This window comes from Gracilinanus agilis, chromosome 1 (assembly GCF_016433145.1).
Source record: "Gracilinanus agilis isolate LMUSP501 chromosome 1, AgileGrace, whole genome shotgun sequence".
NCBI classification, from domain to species: Eukaryota; Metazoa; Chordata; class Mammalia; order Didelphimorphia; family Didelphidae; genus Gracilinanus; species Gracilinanus agilis.
In genome coordinates, this window is record NC_058130.1 from 764,940,277 (window position 1) to 764,964,083 (window position 23,807).

Consider the following 23,807-nt stretch of genomic DNA (forward strand, 5'->3'; position numbering starts at 1 on the left):
AGGCCTGGTTTGAACCCAGGACCTCCCGTCTCTAGGCCTGACTCTCACTCCACTGAGCTATCCAGCTGCCCCACTCTGACTTTCTTTAAGAAAAATTAGAAGGTCCTAACCATGGTGAGCACTGGACATCACCACAAAAACCGAAATGACTATAGATCTCCCTGGAGATAGGGGCCAACTTACTGATGTAGGAGTCATTCTAGAATCGAGTGGCTGTGCTGTAGTTAGGGCTTCTTGACCAGTCAGAGTACAAGTCAAAGTGACACCAAATAAGAAAGGATAAGATAAATAAGAGGAGGATATTGCGTGAGATGATAGCACCTTCAACCCAACCAAGTTCAACAAGCTGTTGACTCAGAAAAGTAGGAAATTGACAAAAATAAAGCTATTGAATTAGACTTCAGTGATTTCCTAGAGAATCTATCAGTCATTGAACTTCAAGGCACCATAGTTATAGGAAGATCTCTACGTCTGGAGATTCACCCATCAGTAGCCATGTGCTTAGTTCATGTCAGGGATATCTCTCTGGGCACCTTTCATCTGCTGCCATCTTGGGATGAGGCTAAGGAGAAGTCAATGGAGATGGGTTTGGCCTGGCCCCTGGGGGCCTCATCACCAGTCATTATCTGCCCTACTGATGACTCACAACCATAGAAGGATCAGGTCCTTGAGGAGCAACTCAAGACAGATTCTGTGCCAAAGGGCATTCGTTGTGCCAGCAGTAAGCATGAACCTCAGAGCCCCAAAGGCATCCAGGGTTCTTCACTTTTGGGGACACCGAGAGGGAAGGACATCAGGCAGAGTTCATTTGTGGGGTGTTTTCTGGGTGTTTCCCATTTTGGGATGGGGCCATAAAACTAGCAATGAGTATGAGACCAATCTGGTCTGGGGACCTGATTGGCAGGTACTGACTGACCCAGGCATTGGTTAAAACTCTTTGCTGCCTTCAGTTTCTGCTTTCATCAGCTGCCATGGGTTCAGTGATCATCCTTGTGCAGATGATCCCTCATTCTAAATATACAGGCCTTGTCGCCTTAAAAAATTTTTTTAAAACCCTTATCTTCCACCTGAGAATCAATGCTGTGTATCAATTCCAAGGCAGAAGAGTGGTAAAGGCTAGGCAATGGGGGTTAAGTGACTTGCCCAGGGTCACACAGCTAGTATCTGAGGTCAGATTTGAACCCAGGACCTCCTGTCTCTGGGCCTGGCTCTCCATCCACTGAGCCACCCAGCTGGCTCAGGCCTTGTCTCTTTGATGAGCTATAGTCAAGCATTACCAACCAACTCTTGGACATCTTGAACTGGGTGTCCCATAGACATTTTTTTTTAATTTTAAACCCTTAACTTCTGTGTATTGACTTATAGGTGGAAGAGTGGTAAGGGTAGGCAATGGGGGTCAAGTGACTTGCCCAGGGTCACACAGCTGGGAAGTGTCTGAGGCCGGATTTGAACCTAGGACCTTCCGTCTCTAGGCCTGGCTCTCAATCCACTGAGCTACCCAGCTGCCCCTCCCATAGACATTTTAAAGCAAACATGTTCAAAACAGAACTCATTTTCTTTCTTCCCTAGCCCTCACTTCTTCCCAACCTGTTGTTCACCATCAAGGGCATTCCCCATCCCACCCTGCAGTGGCCCAGGCTCACAACCCAGGTGTCCTTCTTGATTTGTTCTCCTCCATTCTCTGCTCTCCTCCGTTTCCATAAAACAATCTGCTGCCAACTTTTGATGATTCTGTCTCTGATATGCCTTCTCTTCTCTCCTCTGACACTGCCACCACTCTAGCACTAGCCCTCCTTACCTCTTGTCTGGATGATTGCAGTTGCCCACTGGTGGGTCTGCCTGCCTCAACTTTCTCCCCACTTCAGCCCATCCTCCACTCAGCTGTCAAATCAATCCTTCTAGAGCCATGTTGGTGAACCTTTGACACACGTGCCAGAGGGGGCTGTTCCCTCCCCCCCCTCCACTATGCCTGAGAACATTTCTCCCATGACCCACCCCTCTGCCCAGAAGCCCAATGGGAGCACTTCCTCCCTCCCCTTTCTGGGGTAAGGTGGGTGGCTTACATGCGGTGTGAGGGTTGTAATTTGGACACCAGGTCTCTAAATGATTCGCCACCACTGTGCTAGAGCATGTCAGACCATGTCACCCTCCCATCTTAGTGAGTTCCTGTGGATCCCTATTACTTTGAGGATCAGGTATACAATCCTATTTGGCATTTAAAGCTCTTCACTCCCTGGTTCCTTCCTACATTTCCAATATTCCTCCACTGTTCTCTCCTTCATGTACTCTATGATAGAGCCACATCATGTTTCATTCTCCATTAGACAATGAACTTTTTGAAGGAAGGGGCTGATTTTTGCTTTTCTTTGTATCCCCAGAGCTCAGCATAGGACCTGAAATATGGTAAGAGCTTAGTTAAAAAAAAATTCCTGTTGATTGACTTCCAACCCTGCGTCTCCAGCATTTGGGGTGAAAGGCTGTGGAAGCCAATGCATCTGCCTCCAATTGATTTCATGCTCAATGATCACAGAACCCCAGAAGATGGAGACCCTAATTAATTGGTTTTCTGGTTCATCTCTTGCTCTCTTCATCCCTATGACTCAGAGAAGTAATTTCTTAGACAGATGAATATCTTTTTCTCTGAAGTTTCTCCCTGTTTTGTTTTGTTTTTATCTCTTTCCATCTCTGTTTCACCCTATTCTAGTCCATACCTTTATTTGCCTTCCCATTCCACCATGCATGATGGAAACTCTTCTTTACCATTAAAAAAAAACTTTCTTTAAGGGGGCGGCTGGGTAGCTCAGTGGATTGAGAGCCAGGCCTAGAGACGGGAAGTCCTAGGTTCAAATCCGACCTCAGACACTTCCCAGCTGTGTGACCCTGGGCAAGTCACTTGACCCCCATTGCCCACCCTTACCAATCTTCCACCTATGAGACAATACACCGAAGTTAAGGGTTTAAAAAAACAACAACTCTCTTTAAGAAGGTCAGGGCATTCAAGTAGACATCAATTCAAACAAAGGGGATTATGGGAGGAGTGGCTGGCATTTGAACCTCATGCTCATCTGAATTGTTTAAATTAGGGAAGAGGACAAACACACACAGGGTTAGGTCTAGAATACATCTTATTCAACAGAGAAATGAGAGAATGAAGTTGGGAGGAATTAGTCTACAAAGAAGCAAGGAAGTCACTAAATATTTGAAAAACTATATCTTTTTTTTTGAGGTGGCAAAGAATGGGAATCTCAGGGGATTACCAAAAATTGGGGACTGGCTGAATAAATTATATAAATATGATGGAATATTAGATGAAGGGGATAGTGTCAGAGAAACATGAAAAGATTTGTAAGAACTGATGCAGAGTGAAGAGGGACAGGAGACGCATTTATACGGTGACAGCAATATGGTAAAGACCAGCAACTTTGAAAGAATTAGAAACTCTGATCACTGTAATCATCAACCATAAATCCAGATGACTAATGATGAAACATGCTACCTACCTCTAGCTAGAGAGGTGAAGGATGCAGAAAAAAATTAAAAAGAAGATATTTTTTAAAAACTTTCACCTTCCACCTTTGAATCAATATTGTGTATTGGTTTCAAGGCAGAAAAGTGGTAAGGGTAGGCAATGGGGGTGAAGTGACTTGCCCAGGGTCACACAGTTAGGAAGTGTCTGAGGCTAGATTTGAGCCTAGGACCACCTGTCTCTAGGCCTGGCTCTCTATCCACTGAGCCACCCAGCTGCCCCCCTAAGATAAGGTATTTCTAATAGCAGTTTTGTTTTTCTTTCATTCTTAATTGAGGTGGGGAGGTTGGGGGTGGGAAGGAGAGAGGGTGGATTTTTGCTGATTTGAAATAAATACAGAATTAAAAACAAAAATATAAAACTCCCCTTGAACCCAGATCACTTCATATCATACCCTATTTATCCCCTATTGCTCCTGGAAACTTGATTTTTCTCCAAAATACAAGGCTTTCCTGGTCACCCTCTCTCATTTGGACCATGTACCTTGACATGGAAAGGAGTGAGCTTATTCCTTGTTCTTCACTGCCTCTTTCAGAACTGCCCTCTGCTATTATCACTCTGTACCCTCTCTTCCTCTGAGGGTTGCTCCATTTAAAGCTTGCTGCCAAGTTCTAGTCATTCTTCATTGTCAACATTGATGTCCGACACTAGTCTTCCTCTTCATTTCCCTCTTTGCCTTCCTGCTCTGAGACTTTAATAATTAGAAATGTTGCCACTGCCTCAGAAACCCTGACCACTCGGATTATCAATCTGCTCAATGTCTAGGGCCAACAACTACACTCGACCTTGGCCATCCATAGGGGCAGTCACAGCTTTGATCTCACACGATTGCATAAACTTGGATGTTTTTGAACTCTGAAATTCTCCTTTCTGTGCATTCTCAGCTATCTTCCAGTTGTCCTTGTACCTTGCTCCACTGGAGTCTCTCCTTTGTCTTCCCAATCCCTCTACGGATGTATTTACTTGTTTTTTTCCTCCTTGACCTTGTGAACTCCTTGAGGGCAGGGATGCTCTTTTCCCTTTCTCTGTATCTCCACTGCTTAGCAAGAATCTGGCACATAATGTTGTTCAATCATTTTTCAGTTGTCTCTGACACTTTGTGACCCCATTGGGGGTTTTCTTGGCAAAGATCCTAGAGTGGTTTTCCATTTGCTTCTCTAGTACATTTTACAGATGAGGAAACTGAGGCTAACAGAGTAAAGTGACTTGCCCAGGGTTACATGGGTCACATAAGTGTCTGCGAACATATATGAGCTCAGGTCTTCCTGACTCCGGGTCTGGCACTCTATTCACTGTCCCACCTAGTGGCTGGCACAGAGTTGGGGGTTAATCAATGTTAGTTGACTGACTCCCTTCCTTTTCTCCTAATCCATGACCCCCAACTTTTATACTATTCGAAGTTGTCTTTCTAGCTGGCTAGTGCCTTTGCAACCCATAAAGTGAAACTGACTCTGGATCAATGTAAAGAAATATACTTCGGCTCAAAAAAAAAAATCACTTCCCAAGGACAGGATGGGCTACGTGACACTAGACAACAGTTCATCTGAAAAAGGTGGAGGATTTTTAGTGGGCTGAAAGCTCAGAAGTGTAATATGACAGTCTTTCCTGGCAATGCAGTTCAGGCTGCTAAGGGTGGTCCTATTGTACTCGGGAGAACTAAACTCCATTTTGGAAGGCACTGATAAGCTAGAGAGTCTCCAGGTATCCGTTATGGACCGTTAGGTGGCATGATGAGTAGAGAATTGTATTCAGAGTCAAGAAGACCTCATTTCAAATCTGGCCTCAGACATGTACTAGCTGTGTGAATCTGGGTATGCCATTTAACCTTTGCCTCAGTTTCCTCATCTATAAAATAGGGAACACAGCAGCATCTACCCCACAGAGTTTGTTCTGAAGATAAAATGAGATGACATTTGTAAAGTGCTTTGCAAACTTTATGTGTCAAGTAAATGCTACTATTGTTATTATCCCAGAGAAGTCTAAACAGAAACATCAAAAGGTCTATGTCATAGGAAAGTCCACTGAAGAAATGGAATATTTTGCCCCAGAAAAGAGGTCTCAGGAGGGATGGTTTAATTTTCTTCACTCCTTTTTCCCTTCTAGATCTTCTTGACTCCCCAGATGATTTCTTTCTCCACCATGCTCCAGCACAAAAGCTGCCTTGGCCCTGTGGCCCCTTCTGATTGGTCATTTGATTCTTCTCAGGACTCCTTTTTAAAGGAGGCACCCAGGCTGGTCATCTTCACTTCTTCATTCTACTCTGGGCCTTGCTCCTAATGCTCCAGACTCCGTTCTTTGCATTTATTCTTTCCTTTGGTCTCTCATTCCATCTTGCCTTCTCCTATTAGAATGGAAGCTCCTTGAGGGCTGTCTTTTTTGCATTTATCTGGATCTCCAGAACTTAGCACAATGCCTGGTATACATCAAGTGCTCTATTAATGCTTGCTATTTTTGCCTTGCTTTGACATCCTCAGTGACTCGAAGAGGATGCTTTGTAGAAAAGGGATTTGACTTACCATATCTGGCCTCAAAGAGTGGAACTAGGAATCATGGCAGATAGAATTTGTAGAGAGGGCAGGGTCGACTCAATGAAAAGAAAATCTTTCCAACAGTGAGAGTGCCAATGCAAAGGAGAAAGGTGCCCTTGGTCAGTGATGGCTTCCCTTTCAAATAGGCCCACGAAGGGACAACCACCTGGCAGGCAGGATGCAGAGGGGACATCCTTGGGCAGGCTAAGGTTGGATCGGATTACTCTCTGGGAGGAATAATGACTTCTGAAGTCTGTGATGCTTCCCCTCTCCGCAGCCCTACCTGCTTGATTGGTTGCCAAGTCTCGCCATTTCTATCGCCCTTAACATCTCTTGCAGCTGCTCCTCCTTCTCTCTCCTTACTAGGGCTTTTTATTGGAATAGCCTCTTTCTTCCTAGGTCTCTCATCTTCTACTTTCTCCCTAATCTAATCTGCCCTCCCATAGCTTCCAAGATAATAATAGTAGTAATAATGATGACAAAAACAACAACAATAAGCGCCATTGAAGCAGGGCTATGAAGCCGGGCACAGCACTTTACATAGGAGTTATCCCCAAAGTCTCAGTGCAATTTTAATCTACTAAAGCTTTTATTTTATATCATTTGAGTTTCACAACAACTCCGTCGAGTACTTACTACAGGCATTAATATTTTCATTTTCCAAATTAGGAGCCTGGAGTGTGGTTCACATACTATAGCTAGATTCAAACTCGGGTCTTTCTGACTCCAGGCCCAAGGCTCTATCCACTCTATCACCTTGCTGGCTATAATAGATTCAGATTTCTCAGTGACTCCAGATCCTGCACTGCCATTCTGTCTCTCTTCCTAAAGCACAGCTCTAATCTCTCAGCCTTCTGCTCAAAAGCTTTTAGAATCTTCCTATTGACTCAGTGTCATCATTGGTCATGTCTTTTGACTCTTTTTGGTCCTCCCTTAAGTTCAAAGGACAGTAACAAATCAACAATCCGGTCATTGGCTCAATTGTAAAATAAAAACCTAGGCCAGCGCTTTAGGTGCTCTAACTCCCCACTCTCCCCAATCAGACTCTAACTTTTCTTCCTAAACATATCTCACATTCTTCCTCTTCATGCATCCTCCATTCCACTCAAACTGGCCTCCTCTTATGCTTCCCAAACTCAGCATTCCATTTCCCAATATGAATTTTCAAAAAAAGTCTCCCACATTTGGAAACGAACTTATCTTTCAGGGTCAGCTCACGAAGTCTTCCCTTATCCACCCAATTTTTAACATTCTCTCCCCCTGAAATTATCTTGTCTTTCTTTCGTTGGGAACAAGCTGTATTGTCCTAGAATATAAATTCCTTGGGAGCAAGGACTATTTCGTTGTATCTTTGGATCTCAAGGCCTTGGGTCAGGGCCCGGCACGTAAAAGTTTGTGGAAATTTTTGTCAAATTTATTGATGTAAAACAATTACCGCGAGGATACACAAAGGACCCATTGATCTCGTTGGCCAACAAATACATCATCTCCTCGACAAGTCAAGAGCTATGACTGCCAAAGTCAACACTGACTTTGAATGTAAGCTCATCTGCAAAGCACTGAGGAGGTTGAGGAGGGGAAATTTTAAATGAAATTGCCTCAAAAATCAGTGAAAAGCAGTGGGAGGGAAAACAAGGTGGCACAACACTTTTTTTTTTTAAACCCTTAACTTCTGTGTATTGGCTCCTTGGCGGAAGAGTGGTAAGGGTGGGCATTGGGGGTCAAGTGACTTGCCCAGGGTCATGCCGCTGGGAAGTATCTGAGGCCAGATTTGAACCTAGGACCTTCTGTCTCTAGGCCTGACTCTCAATCCACTGAGCTACCCAGCTGCCCCTTCGCACAACACTTTTTTAATAAAGCCAAACAAAGCCAGATCAGTCTGAGAACATGAATAGATGAAGCTGATGAGGAACAGTGACTGGCTCCTATCCCCAGGAACAACAGGATGAACATGTTTGGTTTTGAACCCTCCGGGCATTGGTGGGCTATCTTAAGAAGTGAAAAGGGGAATCAAGAAAATGGAGCTGGAAAGAGTTTTGGCCGTATTCATACAGAGAAGTTCTGGGTTGGAGGCATCAGCTTGCAAGGAGACCACTTTTTAAGAATCTCAAAGAGGCAAAATTCCATTAGAATGCAAAAAGTCACTGATGATATTTTAAAAAATGTTTTACCAAAAAAGGCAACTGAGATGAAACTAGCAACTGGCAATCCTTGTGTTTTTCTTCCTTTTTTTTTTTAAACCTTTCTGTCTTAGAATCAATTCTAAGTATTGATTCCAAGGCAGAACAGTAAGGGCCAGGCAACTGGGATCAAGTGACTTGTTCAGGCTCACACAGTTTTGAGATCACATACTTGAACCCAAAACTTCCCATCTCCGGGCCTTGGTTCTCTATCTACTGAGCCACTTGGCTGGCCCAATCCCTACTCTTTCTTTCTCATCTCTATAAGGTCTTTCTAAGAATAAACTATGCAAACATCAAAGGAATTCTTGATGGGAACAAGAGAAAGGAGCAGGCAGGCTTTCACAGATAATTTTCTCTAGTAAATAATAGATAACTTCACAGCTACACAGTTTACAGGGAGGTAGAAAGAATATCAAATCCCACTTCATCTGTTTCTTGATTTTGTTTTTAAAAAAAGATATTTGACTCCATAGAAGCAAACTCCCTCAAAAACATAGAATTTGAGAGCTAGAGGGGACCTGGGCGGCAATCTAGCCCAAACGATAGCTTAAAAGAATGTCCACTATCTCATATCATGGAGCAAATAGAGTGTATGTGGCTCTCCTTCAATAAGGCATCTCCCATGCATATGGTGCCATCAATACAAGATTCACTGATTGCTGCAACGATGATCCTCTAATTCTCACTATTAAATAAGAAATAAACTATACACTTTTGCCCAAAGGGTTCACTACTGTCATGGAGGATATTCTGAACAAAGTCCAAATGGAAGAAGGCTCCCTCAAGGAGCAGGGGTTCTGAACTTAAGATGGAATACTGAGAAGACTTCCCTAGACTGCCGAAGGAATCCACGACTCCAGAAAGGAAAAGAACTTTAGTTCTAGAAAAATGGAGTCAAATTCAATCAATTCCTATAGCTGCTAATTGATTTTGAAAACCAAAAATTAACATGATATTGAACTGTATTTTTAGATGTATTTTGTTAAACATTTTCCAATTATATTTTTTTAAACCCTTACCTACCGCCTTAGAACCAATACTGTGTATGGGTTCCAAGGTAGAAGAGCAATAAGGGTTAGGCAATGGGGGTTGTGACTTGCCCAGGGTCACACAGCTAGTGTCTGAGGTCACATTTGAACCCAGGACCTCCCATCTTTGGCTCTCAATCTACTGAGCCCCCTAGTTGCCCCCAGAAGTCCATTTTTTAAAAAATAAATGAGTTATTTTAATTTGAAAGGATACTTTGCATTTTCAACTATCAGCACAATATAGCCAAAAGAGCCCTACATTGGAGGTTGGGAGCCTGTAATTCTAATCCCTATTCTGCCAGTTCAGTGACTTTGCAGAGGTTAGATTTTCTGGTTTATAAAATGGAGTTTTAATTTTAAAATCCCATAATTCTACAGTTCTAACAAATCTTAGTTTAGGGTTGTATAGCTACTATCATCACTTTTTCCTTTTTTTTTTTTTTTTTTTTTTTTTTGGTCCATATTTTTTAATAGCTGTGTTCTCCCAGGGATGACCCAGAAGTCTTAATCAAGAAATGCCACGTTTTTTGAAGAAGCGAGATTCAGGTTACCAATAAGGCAATGGAAAGATATGCAATGGGTATAAGTAGCCTCTTATCAAGAAGCTGGGCACGGAAGAACTGGCACAGAAGACTTTCCAAGGCATAGACACCTTTGAAAAGCATAAAGGGTGGCAGCCTTATGGAGAGAGCAGGAGATATCACACACACAAGTCAAATGTTCTACTGGTTTCCTTCATATACTAAAATAGAAAAAAAGATAGCAGTTGAAGGAAGACCTCAGCATGTTGGGCAAATTCCTTATGGAGGATTCATGAGGACTTGGATGAACACTGCGCAGGAGGGAATGGAGGAACCGGCACACTGTGCGATAAAAGGAGTTTTCCCTATTCCTACCAGTTATTACCCTAGCTTCAGTCCTATATTACATCCTGCAGATTCCCTTATTACATCCTAAAAATCCCCTTATTACACTCCCCAATGGCATTATGGAGAGATCCAAATACAAAAGTCTCCACGATGGCTCGTCCAATGGGAGAAAGGCACGTGCTGTTGAATAGAGGCTATTCTTTAAGTCATATCATTGTAATTTTTTTTTTTAACTCTTACTTTCTGTCTTCTATCACTCTATCTAGTATCAATTCTAAGATAGAAAATTAGCAAGGGCTCTGCAATTGCAGTTATGGGACTTGCCCCGAGGCACACAACAAAGCAGTGTCTGAGGTGAGATATCATTGTACTTTTTTTTAGACTCTCACTTTCCATCTTAGAATCAATACTAAGTATTGGTTCCAAGACAGAAGAGCAGTAATGACTAGGCCATGGGGGTTAAGTGACTTGCCTAAGATCATACAGTTAGGAAATATCAGAGGTCAAATTTGAACCCAGGACCTCTGAGCTCTAGGTCTGGCTCTCAATTTATTGAGCCACCCAGGTGCCCCACTATTCTATACTTTCAAGGTGATGTCATAGAAGGCATTTCCCCCTTGGTGTCACATTGGTATAATAAAGAATAAAGACCAGGTAGATGCTGGGATGCCATTGGGATGCCATTTTCCACCAATGCCTGACTAGCGCCAGATGTCGCAGACCTGGAAAGAACCCTAGGAGGCCGTCTCACCCATCGTATGAACGAGATAACCATGACCATGGATGAATGTTGGATCATTAGTTTTGGCGAACATGATGCCACCACCATCCTAATTAGCCCGATGACCAGCCAGCACATGAGAGGCTCGAGTCTATTCGCCAACTTCTCAAAATGGCGGTACCTGGGAATCTGGAAAGACCATTCCCTTCTGGAATCTTTGCTGGAAGGTTGCTAAATGCTTACCGCTTGAGAGGCCATCATCTCATTAATACTCTGCTCATACTGTTCTGCCAAAATGGCCAGTTTCCTTGTCTGCTCATCCTTCAGTGTCTTCAAGATTGTTTTGTGCTCATTCTTTGGAGTGACTTCCAACTGGTGATTCTTGAGTGCTTTATACTGTTTGGTCTGGACTTTGCAAGTGTCCTGAAACTGCTTCTTGATTTGCATCTCCATGGCCTGCACAGCAAGAGGGCAGAAGAGAGAGAAGGAGTGAGTCAAGAGCCAGTGGCCCAAACCTTCCCCTTTACAGATGAGCTACAGCTGCTTTACTTCTGCATTAAACACATCTGGCAAACCCTTATATAAACTTACCAAGTCAAAAGGTATTTAATGAGTATCTGATGAGGGCCAGGCACTGTCCTAAGTACTGAAGATGCAAAAAAGCTTCCCCTCTCCCCCACCAATTGCTGTTTCTCCCATAAGAATATGAGTTCCTGGAGAATAGGGATCACTTCATTCTTTGTATCCCCTGCCTCTATCTCAGTGCCTGGCACACAAAAGGTGTTCAATAGGTGGTTATTGGTACATCGTCTCTGTATCCTGTCTTCCACAGTGCCTGGCACACAGTAGGTGTTCGATAAATGGTTATTGGTACATCATCTCTGTATCCTGTCTACCACAGTGCCTGGCACATAGTAGGTATTCAATAAGTGATTATTGGTATATTGTCTCTGTATCCTGTCTACCACAGTGCCTGGCACATAGTAGGTATTCAATAAGTGATTATTGGTATATTGTCCCTGTATCCTGTCTACCATAGTGCCTGGCACACAGTAAGTATTCAATAAGTGGTTATTGGTATATTGTCCCTGTATCCTGTCTACCATAGTGCCTGGCACACAGTAGGTGTTCAATACATGGTTACTGGTACATTGTCTCAGTATCCTGAGTGTTAAACACAGTGCCTGGCACACAGAAGGTGTTCAATAAATGGTAATTGGTAGATTGACTCAGTATCCTGAGTGTTAAACACAGTGCCTGACACATAGTAAGTGCTGAAGCTTGTTGATTGAGGAAAAGATGACACATTTATGGTAACTATAGATATAATTTGTTTTAAGTAAATTGAATGGATTTCAGTAAACTTTTAAGTAATTTAAGAAAATTAAATGGATTAAGTGGACATAGAATTTTGAATTTAAGCTGCACAGAAGTGAACTTCTCATTTGGGATTCGGCTTCCCAGGTAAGCACAGCATCATTGTCTCTTCTCAAGTATGGCGTATCAATGGGCACTATCTTTTGTTTTTTTAACCCTTACCTTTTGTCTTAGAATCAATGCTAAGTATCAGTTCCAAGGCAGAAGAGAGGTAAGGGCTAGGAAACAGGGCTTAAGTGATTTGACCAGGGCCCCAGTGTCTGAGGCCAGATTTGAATCTAGGACTTCCTATCACCAGAACTGGCTCTTAGTTCATCCAGCTGAATGGGCACTATTTTAATCCTAGCTCTTGGTTGCAGACAAAACCGAGTATGGAACTTTTCATTATCAAAACATTTTCATAAGTGTGAACAATATATGAGGATCAGGTTGTCTACACCAGTGGTGTTAAAGTCAAGTAAAAAGCCAGGATATTGACTTTACAAAATCATGTATTAGCATTATCTGTTTGTCGCATTTTTACTAAATTTTATTAAACATTTCCCAGTTACATTTGAATCTGGTTCCCCTCACTGGGGGCTGCCTGTTTGACACCCTCTGGTCTACACCCACAATTATACTAAAAAGAAAGGACATGATGCTCAAAGAACAATCTTTCATTCTCAAACTATGGTATTTCCTTTCTATGTCCCTGAGCCTGGGATAACATTCCTATCTAGCTCTCCAGATGTTTTCATTGGATTTAAAAACCAAGTGGAAAAAGAAATTCAGAGGTAATTTCTTCCTGTCTTATGGCTATATTAAGAGAGTAATTATCAAAATATTTTTGGCGGGGAAAGAATTAGCTTATGATTGCAAAAAACAAAAGAATCCCCTTTGTATTTCATCGCCATGACCAGTTCTTCTACAAAGGGGTGATGGCCAGGATTATGGGGGAGATGGGACTTGAGGGCTTGAGGAGAGAGAGGGGATAAGAGGACCAGTGTGATGCCAAGCTCAATGTCTCACCATCACCCCTTCAGAGACGGTGTCAGTGTCTACACTCACATCCACTGTCTAGCTGGCCCTCTGGTTCTCTTAATTAGTGACCAGCTGAGACCCTGCTCAGGCACTGGGGGTGGGTGGCAGTATCTCCAAGAGTCAGGTTGCTTGGCAGCCTCAGTGCCAGGGGCCAGGCTTATGGCACTGTGAATTGTCGAACCAAGGATGGGTGTGTTAAAGTGGTTAGGAAGAAAGTTTCCTTCGTTCAACAAGTATTTATGAAGGCAATTGGATGGGGCAGTGGTTGGCACACTGAGCCTGGAATCAGGAAGCTCTGAGTTCAAATCCTATCTCAGACATGTAGCAGCTGTGAGGCCCTGGATAAGTCACTTAACTTGAATTTACTTTGGTTCTCTCATTTGCAAAATGAGGATAATAAGAGCATTTAGCTTACAGTATTGCTGCGAGGATCAAGTAACGTAACAAAATAAACTTTGTAAACCTTCAAATGCTATATAAATGTTGGTTATTGGGGCTTATTATATGTCTGATACTGGGTGCCAGTACTGGGATCCTGAGACAGAAAGAGAACAGCTCTTGCCCTCCAGAAGCTGATATGCTGCTTGAAGATGCAACAAACACCCAGAGAGGTGAAGGATGTGAATATCCAGGAGATCCAAACATCAGAGAAGTGAACCCAAGGTAGAAGGATGGACACTGGATCAGATGTCACAGATACCAAGAACTCTAGTGGGAGGGAATCCCCCTATCACCCTAGATCAGCACCAGAGATGAAGTGACTTGAACAAGGTCACAGAGTCACTGGTGTCAGAGATGGGATTTGAACCTAGGTCTTGGCTTAGAGGCTGGATCTCTATCCACTACTCCATACTGCCTCTCCAAACGGAACATACACAAAAAGAGGAAAGACAAAGTGATTTTGCCAGGAGGCATTAGTCACTGGGATTTATAGGACAGGATTCATAGAAGAGGAGATACCTGTGCTACACTTTGGAGGAAGCTTCATGTTCTTCAAGGTGGAGGTTAGGAGAGAGTAGATCTAGGCATGAGAAAATGATCTAGGTAAAGGCATGGAGGTGGGGAATGGACATTTATGTTCAGGAACAGCAGTGAGATCAGTGTGGCTAGCATGTGCAGTATGGAAAGGAGAGGATATAGTTAGGTGTATGTGTGTGGGTATTTACGCATGGATATGGAGAGCTAGTCCTTTCTCTGTTTCTCTCTCCATCTTTCTCCTGCCTATCTCTCAATCTATCCATCTCTCTCCTGTCTGTCTCGACCTATCTCCATCCATCCATCCATCCATCCATCCATCTATCCATCCATCCATATCTATTCCATATCTATCTATCTATCTATCTATCTATCTATCTATCTATCTATCTATCTATCTATCTACTGTCTGTCTATCTATCTATCCTCCCTCCTATCCATCTGTCTGTCTGTCTATCTATCTATCTATTTATCTATCTATCTATCCATCCATCTATCCGTATCTATCTATTCTACCCATCCATCTCTATCCATTCATCTGTCCATACATCCATCCATCTCTCCACCCATCCATCTCTATTCCATGTGTCTATCTCTATCTATTTCCCCTTGTCTATCCATGCATCTACTGAGTCATCTGTCTAAGTTCCATCCGTCTATTTCTTCTTCTATCTGCCTCTGTGTCTCTCTCTCTCTTTGTCTATCTCTATCCATCTCTTCCTCTCATTCATAGGCCTATCTGTCCATCTTTCTAGCTCTCCACCCATCTTTGAGCTCTTTATCTGAAGTCCTCTTTCTCTATCCATGTCTCCCTCTCTTCATCCATCTGTTTCTCTCTCTCTGGTCACCCATCTCGATCCTCTACCCTCCCTCCCCTTTCCACACTGCTCATTACAGCCATCCTGACCTAATTGCTCTTCCCGAGCAGAAATGCCCATCTTTGCTGTCCAGGACTTTCTCTCTCTCTAAACCACCATCTTTATCTACGCACGCACATGTGTAGACATTTCTAGCTCTAGCTAGAGTCGTTAAAGCTGGCACTCACATGGTACTTGAAGTTTTGTGAAATGTTTTATGCTTGTTATCTCACTCGACTGAGAGTAATGTGAAGTCTAGAATGGCAGGCTTTGAAGGGGCTTAGATGGCAAAGAGAGGAGTTTGAATTTTACTCTAGATCAGGGTTCGGCAACTTCTGGCTCTCGAGACTCTTTGGAGGGCCAGATGTGGCTCTTTCTGCAGGAGCCATAAAGTCCATTTTTTTCAGGCGCTGTTATAGGAGCCGCACTGTGAGCACTGCACGGCTCTCACGAAATGACATTTAAAAAAATGTGGCGTTTATGGATCTCACGGCTAAAAAGGTTGCCGACCCTTGCTCTAGAGGCTATTGGGAGTCAGTGGTTGGAAGGCAAGAAGAAAAGACTCAACAGATTCAGGAATTTTATCACAGAATTAAAGGACTTGGGAGAGGCCATTCGGTCTATTCTCCTTTCCACGAGAGGCAGTGTGGTACAGTGGTTAGTGAGCCATCTCAGGACCAGGACCTGGGTTCAGGTTCTACCTCCTTGGCCCTGCGACTGGGCAGCTCCCTAAGACAAGAAGGTGCAGAGTGGGTACAGGTGCAACAGGCGGAAGGGGTCTCCCTCTCTCCCTCCCTCCCTCCCCTCGTGGGCTGTGCTACCTTGAGGTTCTTGGGCTGCTGCCGAAGCTCCATGACGTGTTTCCGGTGCAGCTCGCGCTCCCGCCGCTTGTTGTACTCCAGCTGGTTCTCCAGCTCGGTCTGGTGCTGCAGGCGGATCAGGTCCATTCGTAGCTTCTGCAGCGTGTGCAGCTGCCTGTACTCCAGCTCCCGCGTCGACTCGTCGTGCCGGATCAGCATGGCGTGCTCCATCTCCTTCTGCGTCCTCTTCTTATTGAGCTCCTGCATTGGCCGAGGGGAGACAAATGGACGGGAGATAAATGGAGGCTGGGCCCGCGCACATCCCGATGACAGGCTACGAGGAATAACGCGGCTAACCGGCTCTTAATTAAATCCATTAGCGTCTGGCAGAGCGCTTTAATGAGATGAGATTAACAATGGAGAGGCTCCAGGCCACAGGACAGGAGACCTTGTCTAGTCACACAGGTCCTGAGCTAGCTAGCATTCTGCCTTCTGTAAAATGGGACCACCGCCTCGTGCCTGAGCCCAGCTCGCAGAGACAGTTAGAGAGCCCAAGGACATGCTGGGCTCATAGTAGGCGCTCAATTAAAGCTTCTTCAGGACAAGGGATGAGAGAATTCCACAATCTTCTGCAATTAGAGTCTAGGAAATACTCTAATTTCTAAATGATAAAATCACATTTTAATCCTTCAATACAATTTATAAGTTAGTAAAATCCTGTATTTATATATTAAAGTTTTCATTTGATGTAGCGTAAAATGACTGTATTGGCTAGATGGCTGCCATCACAGCAGCCTGAAAGAGGGAGCTACTGAGGTTCACCAGCTGTGTGACCTGGCTTTCTCATCTGTGCCTCAGTTTCTCATCTGTACAATGGGGATAATAATTGCAGTTCCCTCCTCCCTGGGCTGTTGTGAGATAACATTTCTAAAGTGCCTATTGCAGTGCTCAGAACCTAATCCATGCTTATTTCCTTCCCTTCCTTTCCTAATCCTAATTACACAACCTCAGTTGGGTCCTCACTGCTGCTGGGCAGTCCCACTCTACCTTTCTCATTCCCTTACTCTCCCTGGTCATTCTTCCAAACCTTCTCATCCTTCCTCCAGTCTCCTATGGGTCCCCCTTCCGCAACCCTCTCAGCTGAGAATTTTGCCTCAAATTTTATGGAGGGAAGCCTAATCCATGCTTATTTCCTTCCCTTCCTTTCCTCTGAAGTCTCAGGCCACGAGCGGTTTAGTGGATGGAGCTAGAGTCACACCAGAATGTGAGATCTCCCGTGTCTGGGTCTATTTGGCTCTCTCCTGGTTTTAGGGCAGAGGATGATGGGAAAGGGATCACTGGGGGAGAAGATGGAAACCCAGGTGGCTCTCTTCTCTCACAGTATCCACCACGGGAGAAAATACAGAAGTCCTTTTGATTCATAATTTCGTTTTTAACACGGTGCTTCTGGCTGCCCAGGGTAGGTGCTTCAGAGGTTTGCTGAAGCAAAGGGGACCGATGCAGCACCGCTTTGGGCTTTCTGTCCCTCAGGGAAAATGTCCTTTCGAGAATGTCCACCGTCAAGGTGTCCCCAGGCTCGGAAAGAAACCAAGGTTTGGTTTGGTTTGGGGAAATGCTTGGTTTTCCGGCCAGCCCATCAAATGAATTCTTTTTCTGGAGAATCATCATTCTTTTCAGATCACAATTTGCCCCCTAGGTGGCACCAAAGGGTAACCAGAAATCCCCCGAGCATCCTGCCATCACTCCCAAACCTTGCTCCCAGGGACCAGGAGGAATCCAATAGGAAGCTTCCTCTGGATGTGGGTCCTTGTCAGGCCACCCAAGGATTAACTCTATCCTGCCAGGGCCCCTGGTTAGGAAGGCTCATGGAATGCACATTTGTTCTTCCAAACATGAGGGGTTTTCTAGGTATGAGGACCAGGGATAGGGGGTTCATTAGAGGACCTTGTGATTGGGGAGATGGATACTATTAGAGGGGGAATACAAAGATCCACAAAAAAGGGGGACCAAATAGCACAAGAAAGGCATAAACAGCAGGAGTTCAGAATAGGAGGGTGGGGAGAGAGGAGGGAGAATGGGGAGATGGAGGGGGAGGGGGAGGAGACAGAAAGATCCAGAGAGAGAACAGAGCAAATGAGAGAGCCTGAGAGAAGGAGGGAAGTGGGGAGTGCCAGAATGACAGAGACAGAGAGAGAAAGATGGGCAGACTCAGAGACAGACAGAAAGAGAGGTAGAAAGTGAGAGACTGAAGGAAGGTGGGAGAGGAAGAAAGAGAAGCAGGAAAGGAGGGAGGGAGAGTGATTGGTATAGAGAACACTTCAGGGTTGGGGGGGGGGAAGTCAACAGGAGACAGACAGAGGGTGAATGTTTCTAGGGATAGGAAGGGAGGAGCAGAGAGGCAGACAGATGGAGAGAGCAAACACTTCTGGGGCAAGGAGGCGTCATGTAATTTAAAAATAAGAAGTAGTGGAAAGAATGCTAGATGGGAGTCATCAGAACTGGATTCAAATCCTGATTCAGCTAATTATGACTTCTACACCTAGAAAAGCTATTTGAGTCTCTCTGGGTCTCAGTTTCCCTCTCTGTAGAGCTGGGAGAGGCTGGAGGCAGGCAGACACCCCGGGATGCTCTTGAAGTAATCAAGTTGTGAGGGGGCATCAATGTAGCACAATGGATAGAGCAACAGGCCTCGAGTCTGGAGGAGCTGGGCTCAGCTCTGGCCTCAGACACTTCCCAGTTGTGTCTCTGGGCAAATCACTTGATCCCAATTGCTTAGCCCGTACTGCTCTTCTGTATTAGAGATGGCACTTTATATTGATTCCAAGACAGAAGATAAGGGATTAAAAATAATAATAAAAGTGTGAGGTGATGAGGGCCAGCACTAGTGTGGTGATACAGTTGGAGGAGAGAAGGGGTCATATTTTGGGAGATGTGACAAAGGGGAAGTTGATAGATTTGGATATGGGGGGACAATGAGAGATAGTAAAGAATCAAGGAATGGACCTAGTTTGTGAGCCTGGGGGGCTGGGAGAATGCTGCTGCCCTGGACAATAAGAGGGAAGAAGTTTGGAAGGGGAGAGAGATTGGGAGGAAAATAATTAGTTCCATTTTGGACATGTTGAGTTTAAAATGTCTAGAGGACATGCTACTAGGTGATTGGAGATGCAAACCCGGAGGTCAGTAGAGAGAGAAGGGCTGGCCAAGGAGATCTGAGAACTATTAGCAAGGTAATGGAATCCTTGTGAGCTGAAGAGATCACCAAGTGAAATAGTATGGAGGGCCCAGGACGTGCCCATGGTTAGTGGGCATGACCTGGATGAGAAGATTCAGCAAAGGATCCTCAGAAGGACTGTTCAGTAGGAGAAGGCAGGATGGGACCCAGGCAAGTGTGGTGTCCTGAAAACCCAGAGAAGGGAGAATGTGAGGAGAAGAGGGTGACTGACAGTGTCAAAGGCTACAAAGAGATGAAGAATGATGATGATGGAAAAAAAAACTGGATTTGGCAATGAAGAGATCATTGATTTCTTTGGAGAGAGCAGGTTAGCTGAATGACAAGACCGGAAACCAGACTGTAAAGAGTTAAGAAGAGAGCAAGAGGAGAGGAATGGAGGCACCCATTGTAGATGGTCTTCTCAAGGAGTTCAGCCACCAAAGGGAGAACAGATATGGGATGATAATGGAATGGAGGGACTAATGAGGCATGTTTGTAAGCAAACGGGAAGCATTGAGGAGACAGAGTGAGATTAAAGATAAGCGAGAAAGTGGGGATGAAAGAAGAGGTGATCTGGAGGAGACAGAATGGAATTGGATTGCTTGAACAAGTAGAGAGGTTAGCCTTGGGAAGAGTAGGGATTACCTCAATGTGTCAGACAGGGATGAAGAAGAGAGCGGCAGAAGATATATGAGTGACGGGAAATGAGGAAAAGAGGAAGTTCATGGTAAAATGGCCTCCATTTCCAAATTTGAGGCAAAATTCTCAGCTGAGCGGGTTGCGGAAGGGGGACCCATAGGAGATTGGAGGAAGGATGAGAAGGTTTGGAAGAACGACCAGGGAGAGTAAGGGAATGAGAAAGGTAGAGTGGGACTGCCCAGCAGCAGTGAGGACCCAACTGAGGTTGTATAATAAAAGTTTGTAGTAGGACCCAGTCAGAATGGCTGTGTGACTTTCTCCATCTTTGTTAGCCAGCCCACGAGTAGGCATGATGGTGACAAATGATGGGGTTGAGTCAAGGCTGAAGCTTGGCAGGGCATAATCAATGATATAATGGTGTACGGGTTCAGAAATGGAGGACAGCGTAGAGTTGAACTGGTTCACCAAAGGGTCAAGATGGGGAGAAGGGGAGACAGTGACTAGTGCCGAGGAGCTGGCCCGGAAAGAATAGAGGCAACGGTCTAGGTGAAGAGAAGGATTCTACAGGGAAATGTGGGGAAAGAAGTGGAAAGCCAACAAACTGTGATTTGATAGGGAGTTTTCGGGGTTCTTAAACATGGAGCTGGTGCATTTATGGGTGATGGCAAGATCAAGGGTAGGACCATTTTGGGGTGTTGCTGAGGAAGCGAGCTGATTGAGGAAATGGGAAGTTACGAGTGTTTAAAGTAGAGTCAATATGTATGCTGAAGTTTCCTGGTATGAGGGAAGGATTTATTCAGTAACTTGTCCATGGTCACACACACTTAGCACATGCCAGAGGCAGGATCTGAACCCCAAACTTCCTGACGCCAAGCCCAATATTTAATCCACCAAACACATGTGGCTGCCCCTGTCTAATCATAAGAGCTAATAATAGTATTTAGATGGCACCTACTGTATTCCAGGCTTGATTCTCACAACAACCCTTGGAGGTAGGTGTTATTATTATCCATATTTCACAGTTGAAGAAATTGAGGCAAACAGAGGTTAAGTATTTTTCCCAGGATCATATAACCAGTAAGTGTCTGAGCTGGATTTATATACTCAGGACTTCCTGCCTCTAGGGCCATTTCTTGGCTGAGTGGCCTAGCTGTCTAAAGTATTATGTCTTCTATTCAAGTACCATATAGGAGATGACTAGGTGACTCAATGGAAGAGAGCCAGGCCTAGAGACAGGAGGATCTGGGTTCAAATCTGGCCTCAGGGGTCATTTCTTGACTGAGTGACCTAGCTGTCTAAAGTATTATGTCTTCTATTTAAATACCATTTAAAAGACGACTAGGTGACTTAATGGAAGAGAGCCAGGCCTAGAGACGAGAGGTTCTGGGCTTAAATATGGCTTTAGACACTTCCCAGCTGTGTGACCCTGGGCAAGTCACTCAACCCCCATCGCCTAGCCCTTACCGTGCTCTTCTGCCTTGGAACCAATACCCAGTATCAATTCTAAGATGGATGATAAGGGTTTAAAAAAATGAAATATTATCTGTGTAGCTGTCTAATACATGTATTGTTATTGTTGCTGTTCTTTATTCAAATCCCTCAATGTGTTGCCTAAAAGCTTTCACAAAAGCCATAGTAAATAAAAGAAGAACAAAGGGAATGAGACAGAGAAAAAGGAAGTAATAGAGAGAGACAGACAGAGACAAAGAGAGAGGAAGAGTTGGTTCTTTGAGTTTGTTGCATGTATGAATGAATCCTATGTTGTCTTATAACAGTGATTCCCAAAGTGGGCGCCACCACCCCCACCAGGGAGGTGGTGATGGCCACACTTTTTTTTGTGTTACTTTCTATTCTGAGTTCAATAAATAGTTTCATAATTTCCAGGGGTGCCAAGTAATATTTTTTCTGGAAATGGGGCGGTAGGCCAAAAAAGTTTGGGAACCCCTGTCTTATAAGGTTACTGGATATCTTCATGGGGGTTAGTCATGTTTCCCCAAAGGGATTACAAATTCCTCCACAGCAGTTAAGGAACAAAAGCCTTTTTTTTTTTTTTCTTCTTGAGATGGGAATTTCTCCATGGGATAAAACTTCCCTTATAATTTTGTACTTCTATTTTGTGGATTTTGACTCACTAAAATAAAAAAAAAATTTCAGTCCCTGTTTATGTTCTAACATGATTTACATCGTTCAGTGGCCTTATGAGATTAAAAAGGAAACTGCCAAGTGCGATGTTTCCTGTACTAGACTTCCCGTCATTAACATTATGTATGATTGGATTATACAGTGGTTTGGCTGCTATTCGTCTTGCTCTCCTCCTGGGTCTCCCTGCTTCGAGTCTCTCCGGCCCATCCTTCACTCAGCTGTCACACTGATATTCCTGAAGTGCAAGACTGACCCTGTCACCCCCGCCGTCCCCCATTCAATCAACTTCAGTGGCTCCCTCTTCCTTCTAGGACCAAATAGGAAATCCTCTTTCAAAGTTCTTAACTTGGCCCCTTGATGCCTTGCCAGTCTTATACCCTATACTCTTCTCCTTTCTCTGTGACCCAAGGACACTGACCTCCTTGCTGTTCCCTGGACACGAAACTCCGTCTCTGGACTCTGGGCATTTTCTCAATGTCCCATAACTAGAATTCTCTCCCTTTTCACCACCACCTTCTGGCCTCCCTGGCTTTCTTCAAGTTTCAGCTAAAGTTTATTTTCTGTAAGATGCCTTTCTAACTCCTCCCTGGTTTTTTTTTTTTATCCTTATCTTCTTAGTATCAATTCTAAGATCTAAGACCAGTGACTTGCCCATGGTCACTCAGCTAGGACATATCTGAGGCCAGATTTGAACCTCCTGACTCAGGCCTGGTGCTCTATCAACTGCTTGCCCTGACTCCCTATTTTTAGTGTCTTTCCTCTGGGACTACCCCAGTCTAACCTGTCTATAACTTATTTCTATATTTTGTTGTTCCATCATTTTCAGTCATGTCTGATTCTTCTTGACCCCATTTGGAGTTTTCTGGGCAAAGACACTAGATTAGTTTGCCGTTTCCTTCACCAGCTCATTTTAAAAATGAGGACACTGAGGCAAACAGAGGTTAAGTGACTTGCCCAGAGTCACACAGCTAATAAATGTCTGAGATGTGACTCCAGGCCTGGTGTTCTATCCATTTTGACTCTTCCACTGGACTGTGAGCTCTTGGCAAGCAGCGGCTATTTTTTTGTTTTTCATTACTTTGTATCTAGCATAGTTCCTGACACACAGAAGGCGTTAATAAATGCCTGTTGATTGCCTTGGATGGGAATATTGGACTGGGAATCAGAATTGAAAGGTACCTCGATAAACATCTAGTTCAAACCATTATCTGAATGGGAACTTCCTCTACCTCATATCCCAATGATTATCCTTTGTTTGAGGATGTTCTCTCCATTCCAATTTCCCTACTTGTGGCCTTTGTGACCACAGAGAACAAGTCTAAGCCTTTTCCCCTCCAGGTGACACCTTTTTATATACTTGTGACTATAAAATCCCTGAGTCTTCTCCAAGTTCAATAACCCCAATTCCTTCAAAAGAGCCTTATGTGGTATAATTTTTAGCCCTTCAACATCTTGGTTATCCTCTAGTTTATTAACAGTTCTTAAAATGGGATTCCCAGAATGGAAAACAATATTCCCAACGTATTCTGATGCAGTGAGACCATTACCTTGTGATTCTTGTCTCTCGATGTAACCGAAAATTTCACTGCCTATCCTAGCTGCCCTATCATGCAACTGATTCACATTGACCTTATAGTCTACTCAAACCTCAAGGGCCCATCTGGACAAACTGCAGTTGAAAGACTTGGGTCTAGGTCCTACTTCCAAAATGAACTGTCAGTGTGCCCTTGGGCAGGAACAGTAGAGAGAGAACTGGACTCGGAGCCAGGAAGACTTGGGTTCAGATCTCAACCTTTAAACTTATTCATTGCTTAATCCTAGCTCTAAATCAATTTCTTCCTTCTTTCCTTCCTTCCTTCCTTCCTTCCTTCCTTCCTTCCTTCCTTCCTTCCTTCCTTCCTTCCTTCCTTCCTTCCTTCCTTCCTTCCTTC

At 44.1% G+C, this 23,807-nt stretch overlaps 1 protein-coding gene across 1 annotated transcript in view; it reads right to left on the reverse strand.

The window, feature by feature from the left end:
- Positions 1–23,807, reverse strand: part of TAOK3 (TAO kinase 3) — a 149,554-nt gene that overhangs the window by 18,999 nt on the left and 106,748 nt on the right. Inside the window, exons 18-20 of the mRNA XM_044685447.1 lie at positions 15,906–16,145; positions 11,099–11,311; positions 10,886–10,964 (exon numbers count right to left, since the gene is read on the reverse strand). Coding sequence (XP_044541382.1) covers positions 10,886–10,964; positions 11,099–11,311; positions 15,906–16,145 — 532 coding nt within the window. The remainder of the gene's footprint in view (positions 1–10,885; positions 10,965–11,098; positions 11,312–15,905; positions 16,146–23,807) is intronic.